General features: G+C 32.9%; 1 protein-coding gene across 1 annotated transcript; it reads left to right on the top strand.

Moving 5' to 3' along the window:
- Nucleotides 1-1,214: 1,214 nt before the first annotated feature.
- On the top strand, nt 1,215-4,123 carry LOC103573725 (3-ketoacyl-CoA thiolase, mitochondrial). Its single transcript, XM_008552911.3, has 6 exons — nt 1,215-1,836; nt 1,928-2,094; nt 2,214-2,345; nt 2,980-3,420; nt 3,479-3,834; nt 3,918-4,123. The coding sequence occupies exons 1-6, from the start codon at nt 1,818-1,820 to the stop codon at nt 4,000-4,002; spliced, it is 1,200 nt and encodes a 399-aa protein (XP_008551133.1). The 5' UTR covers nt 1,215-1,817; the 3' UTR covers nt 4,003-4,123.
- Nucleotides 4,124-6,816: the final 2,693 nt, after the last annotated feature.

The following is a 6,816-nucleotide window of genomic DNA, read 5'->3' as shown; positions in this document are numbered from 1 at the left end:
ATACGGATAAAGTACTTTCAGTATCCCTGTGTTGTTTTGTAAAACAGAATCTTTCTGGTAACAAATAATACTATTCAATTTAAAAATTTTTCTCTATTTATTTTAAAACTCAACTGTCATGGGAATTGAAAAAAATTTTCAAAAAATTTAATACATTGGAACATATAATTTTCAAAAAACGATATGAGAGAGCCATCAAATTTTTCTCAATCTGATACAAGGATCGTTATGGCAAGAAATATCTTCTAAATTTGAAAAAAAGTTCGTTTTGCCACTGAAATTTCTTTCGATGAATACGAACCGAATAATCCATTAGGTAGTCATCGTGGCATTGGTGCAGGTTATGCTAGAATCTTGTGTTTACCTGCATTCATGCAATCTAAATTGGAAAACATATACATTCTAGCACTATTCAATTACCTCGATGTAAAATCATTAGGTTTTGGACCTATTTTACGAAACGTAATTGATGAATTGAAAGTCTTACAGAATGATGGGATTCCAGTTTACTATAATGGAAAAGAAGAGGCAATCTATTTTACTGTAGTTACGATTCTGGGTGATACGATTCTAGGAGTACATACTATAAATAGAGTTTCTGAGTCTTTCAAAGCAAATTTTCCATGTAGATTTTGTTATCCGAGTCGAAATGATTAGGACCTTATAAATAATAAAGAGTTTTGTCCCATGCGACAAAAAGAAACTTATAAAGATGATCTTAAAACCAATAATGTATCTTTAACATCTTACAAAGAATCTTGTAGCTTCAATGATCTTCATGCATTTCATGTGTATATGGGAAAAAATTTCACAGATTTATGGAATTCAAACTTGAAATAATCTCTGGCAGAACCGGATTACGGTTAATTACAGTAATTTGCCATATTTACGGTAAAATATGGTGTTCGACGGTAACATATGGTACTTTGCAGTTAACGCACGATATTTTACAAAAAAAAAAAAACAATGGCATTTTTATCGTAAATTTGTGGCAAGAAGACGTTAATTTACTATCAAATTGCAACAAGTCAGCGTTATTCTACCGTAAAGTGAAATATTGCCATGTAAAAATAAAAAAATATATGGTGCTTACGGTAAAAATGCCGAAAATTACAGTAAACTGTCGTATTTTTACCGAAACCCATTGTAGGATACCGTAAATTACCGCAGGTTAATGTATATTGCCGTAAATTACCGTAAATTGCGGTGATTTTGCGGCATTAATACCGTATTTTACGGTAAATTACCGTAATTCTGATCCACCAGGAATTTATACAATCTCAAATACAATTTCACTGTATCATAGATTAAATTACCCTTATAATAAACAAAATTTAATTTTCGACCCAGATAGAATAAAAAACATCTTACTTAACTGTTTGTAGTGTAATTTTATAATCATTATCGCAAAAATAAATTATTTATAAATATAAGTAATGAATAAAACATTCGTTGATAAAGAAGATATTTGTGATTATAAATAATTATGCAAACTAAAAAAAAACTTTGTGAGATAATGAATAATGCTTGAAGCAATTAAAACAGTACAATTTGAAGCGATTAAATATGTATTAAAATATGCCTGCACTATCATCACAGCTTATGCGCTCGATCAAGGTCCAAAGTCCACGGCCCCTACTCTTTTGACTCTTCACTTTACTGAACTGTGTACGTTAGTTGTAAAACTGTAAAAAATTGGTCCAGACCAGGAAAGTAAACACTCGGCTGGTTTTAAGTGTCAAGTCATTGAATTGAAAAGTATAGTTTATAATAACAGTTTCTTGCTTAGTTAATAGATTGTTGAATAATTTGTCACCATGTCTGTGTTAACTAAAGGTAAATAAAACTGATAAGAGAATATCGTACTTGTTATTGTTTAGTAAATTGAAATTCTGTTCCTTCTAATGTTTTGTTGTTTGTTTAAAAGGAATATACTTTGTTGCGGCAAAGAGAACGCCGTTTGGTAAAATGGGTGGCATGTTTGTAAATAAAACAGCAACGGATTTGTCAATTGTTGCTACCACAAGTGCCATTCAGTCAGCGGGGATACAACCTGAGTTGATAGATCATGTTATCTTTGGTAATGTTTTGTCCGTAAGTGTGAACATATTTTCACGTCTAACAAAAACTAAATCATAGTTTTGATTCCTAACTTCCGTCTTTTCATGACGACTTCATTATACTTTTATTTTAAATGACATTTTTTTCATTAGTTATCTGCTTCTGATGGTGTTTTATTACCTCGACACGTTTTATTGAAATCGGGCATTCCTATTGAAAAACCTGCTCTGGGTGTTAATCGATTATGTGGATCTGGATTTCAATCGATAGTCAATGGTGCTCAGGTATGTACATCGATTAGTAATCATTGATTATAATGTTTTTTATAAATGCAACACGTAATTTTTCGACTTTTTCTCATTACTTTTATTTATACAGCAAATGATATATTTTTATGGTTCTCTTTACCTGTAACCGAACATTTCACTCAAGTGATAAACAAAGTCTTCTCGATCTGCCTTAAAATACGATTTCTATCTTATCGATATTCGATATTATAAATGTAAAGATTTCATACAGTGATACTATTTTACCTTGTCAATAATACCTACACTCGACTTTTTGGCTTTACATTAATATATTTTTTATTTTACTTATTGCTATTTATGTAAATTAATTTAAATATACAAGTAGAGACATCAATTAAAACGTCCAATGCAAAAATAGTTGATTATATTAATTTTACATACGATCAAAAAATTCAAACAATCACAGACATTCTTATAATGTCAATTATGAGGGCTTTTATCTTATTTAATTTCTGGATTATCGCGAAATCCATTGATTTCTTTAACTTGAAATTTTTTCGAAATGTGAGTTTTGGTAAACTTTCTTGGAGGCTACTTTACAGATGCGTAATTTAAATTGAGAATGATTGATCAAATAACCATTTTAATTAAGATTTTATTTGCATTGCAGAGTATAACGAGCAAAGAATCCCACATAGTAGTAGCAGGTGGCGCAGAAAACATGAGCCAGACACCTTTCGTCGTACGCAATGTGCGTTTTGGAACAGTTTTAGGTCAAAAAATTGATTTTGAAGATGCATTATGGGTTGGTTTGGCCGATAGTTATTGTAAATTACCGATGGGTGGCACAGCTGAAAAATTAGGAGCTAAATACGGAGTTACTAGAGAAGAAGTTGATGAATTTGCGTTGCGAAGTCAGAAGCGTTGGAAAGCCGCCAATGACGCAGGTTATTTTAAAGCTGAAATCGCACCCGTTTCGATGACCATAAAAAAGAAACAAGTGGAAGTCTCAGTCGACGAACATCCTCGACCAGAAACAACTATCGAAGATTTGAAAAAGTTACCCTCGATTTTTCAGAAAGACGGTCTTGTTACTGCTGGGACTGCATCAGTAATTATTGTAGTGAATGAAAAATTTTGCACCGGTTAATGCAATAAAAAATTTTCAGGGTATCTGCGATGGCGCAGGAGCAGTAATACTTGCAAGTGAAGAAGCAATTAAACAACATAACCTACGGCCTCTTGCACGCCTGTGTGGCTACGCCACGGTTGGCGTTGATCCTAGTATCATGGGAATCGGACCAGCACCAGCGATTAAAAATCTTCTGAAAATATCCAATAAAACTCTTAATGATCTTGAGCTGGTTGAAATAAATGAGGCTTTTGGTGCGCAAACACTTGCATGTGTCAAAGACTTAGGCCTTGATATAAACAAGTTAAATGTTAATGGAGGTGCCATTGCGCTTGGACATCCTTTAGGTGCTTCTGGAACTCGTATTACCGCACATTTGATTCATGAACTTAGGTAATGACTCCATTTACAATAACAAAATCAGAGATATTTTCAATTCTTTAGCGATGCTCGTATTTATTTTAAATCTGTTACAGACGAAGAAATGCCGGAAAATTCGCTATTGGAGCAGCATGCATTGGTGGGGGACAAGGAATCGCATTGTTGATAGAAGCACTTTAAATATATTTATAAATTGTATATTTTATGCCCCATTGATATATTTTTTGATACGTAGATTTTTTTTTAAATATGTAATAATTTTTGTTCTATTGAGAAGTAAACACTTTTTATGAGATTAATAGACACTTTAAATGATTTTTTATTTGGTATGTAAACAGACAAATTTAGAGAATTCTAGATCCTGTGCCAACCAGTCCCAACACTTTCCACCAGTTAATACACGATCATATCCTACACTGAAAAAACAATACTGTTTTTAAGTATCTGCGTGTTTGAATCCTCCCGAGAAAATTATTCGTTCAATCTTTGTAATAATGTACTCAAACCAAGAATATTTTCTTAAAATAAGTATAAAATATCTTAAATCAAGAAAATATTACTTGGTTGGGGTATATTTTTATTACGATTAAACAAATATTTACTCGGGAGGATTCAACCACGGAGATTCTTGAAAACAGTATTGTTTTTTCAGTGTACTTCTGTCTTTATCACTTTATTCCCTCGATTAGGATACGATACAGGATCCTCGAGTAAAGTGACAGAGATAGAAGTGAGTTAAATAATTACTTTTTTATGACACGTCTTACACAGGTCTGGCGCAAGATATGCGTTAGTGTCTGCAAGTCATTTTTGTTGCAAGACTCGCTCAATATACGCGTGAGTAACATTACTAACACAACCTGAGAATGACATTTTCAATGTCCTTTATAATCAACTTTCCCTAGTTCTAAACTTAGTGGCCGAAAATTGCCGTAGTCAAAAAAAAAGTTGAATAAAATAGAGAAATTAGTATTATTAGTACAATATTATGTGCAAATCCTGCAACAATGTTGTTTGAGAATCTGGCATTAGTATCTTGTGACAGATTGATAGGTATATAAAGACGTAGACATTGAGGGATCTTCTGCAGAATACTTTCATAAAAATAGTACAAGACTACTACAGCAATATCTTATATACGTCATCTTGGGCAAGTCCATGTAGTAGCTATGAAAAGATTCTTGTAACCAAAGCCTCGGCAAGCAACTTGCAAAATTGTTGTATGGGTATACTTTATTGAAATGTCTGATTTTCGCGAATTATTAAAGTAAACATTAAATCAGGTCGTGTTACCCAGAAAGGAAAGTACCACGGGCCCAAGCTTGGCCCAACGTTGTAGAACCTTTGGCCAGGCTTGTAAGCCGGTCTTGGTCTAGTTCTGGTAAAAGTCTGGGATGATAATCTCGAGCCAAGCCTGGTTACCAGACCTGGCCCATGCTTGGTTACCAAACCTGGCCCATACATCGAGAAAACGAATAAATTTAATTCAAAAATTTTTTTATTTTTATTAATCTCGTAGAGTTCATAATCATTAACGTTTAAACTGTCTAAGGGAGATAAATTATGTGCTTTTGATTGCTGGGTCCGAACAGTATCTACTGGACAAGCCTACTAATGTTGAATTGATACATTTATATAATCTACTTATTAAACGCCCAAGGCTTGGTTACCCATTCTTGCCCCAAGTCTGGCTTGCCATTGGATGGCCAAAAGGCTAGGTAACCCAGTCTTGGCCCAAGCCTGGGTAATTATTGTAACGGCCAGGACTGAGTACCCAATCTTGAGCCAAGCATGGGCCAATATAGGTGTGCCAAAGCTAGGTTCCCCATTTTTTATTTATTTACTTTTCATTATATTGCAAATACTATAATTTAAGTAGTAAAGTAATTAAAGTAGTAAAACATAACCAACGTATTTATAAATAGACACCAACATGAAAGTTGATATAATTGCGTTTGTTAATGATCCCCTTCCCCTTTGATTAAACGTGAGCAAGGAACAGTGGAAGCCAAATGCTTTCTGACAAATTATTAACCACCGATCAGTAAATGGCCAATTGTGGTTTACTTTGTAGATATGATAACGGGCGATAATAAGTCATCCATTAACTAAAAACATTACTAGGGTATCTACGATGGCGCAGAAGCAGTAATACTTGCAATCAAAGAAACGATTACGCAACATAATCCACGACCTCTTATGCGCTCATGTGTTGACAACAGCGAATGTTGACCTGAGTATCATGAGAATTGGACCAGCACCAGCGATAATAAATTTTTCAAGCATATTCAATAAAACGATTAATCATCTTTGTTTTTTTAAAATAATTGTTATTGATTTAGATGAATATAAACGAATTAAATGTTAATAGAGCTGCTGCTATGCTCGAAAAACCTCCAGGTGCGTCTAGTATTCATAATACGGTACATTTAATTCACAAACTGAGGCAATAAATTTTTATCTATAAAAACGAAATTCAAAAGACAGCCGAAAATAGACTGCAACAATTTTTTGTATTTTTTTTCGAAAAGTACATTTAAAAACAAAAATTTAAAAAAAAAAAAACGTCCCTATCAGTCGCATTTTAAAAAAGTTATAGGTATTTAAAATGAAAAAAGCCATTTTTTTAAATAATTTACAACGTTATGTTTGTTGGGTGAAAAAATTTGAAAAATTATGAGAAATATTTTTATTGGGGTAGAAAAATAGGAAAAAATTTTCAGCCAAATCTAAAGGGGCCGGGTTGAAAAGTGATCAATTTGGCGTGAAATGTCCCATATATAGTCGTATTTTATTATATGTTGAATAATGCTGATTTAAACTTACGAAATATAATAAATATATTCAACAAAAAGATAAAAAAAATTAGTTGATAAATTGCGTGTTCGAGTGGTTCGCGTGTCTCAAATATTTTGTCTTTTTTCTTTTACTTGCCAACTCGATTTCTCTCTATCTTTACTGACTTTCAATTCATGTCAGTGTTATTCAGAACGC

This window comes from Microplitis demolitor, chromosome 6 (genome assembly GCF_026212275.2).
Source record: "Microplitis demolitor isolate Queensland-Clemson2020A chromosome 6, iyMicDemo2.1a, whole genome shotgun sequence".
In the NCBI taxonomy this organism is placed as follows: domain Eukaryota; kingdom Metazoa; phylum Arthropoda; class Insecta; order Hymenoptera; family Braconidae; genus Microplitis; species Microplitis demolitor.
Note: the sequence above shows the minus strand (reverse complement) of the source record. Positions and strands in the feature narration are given on the sequence as shown.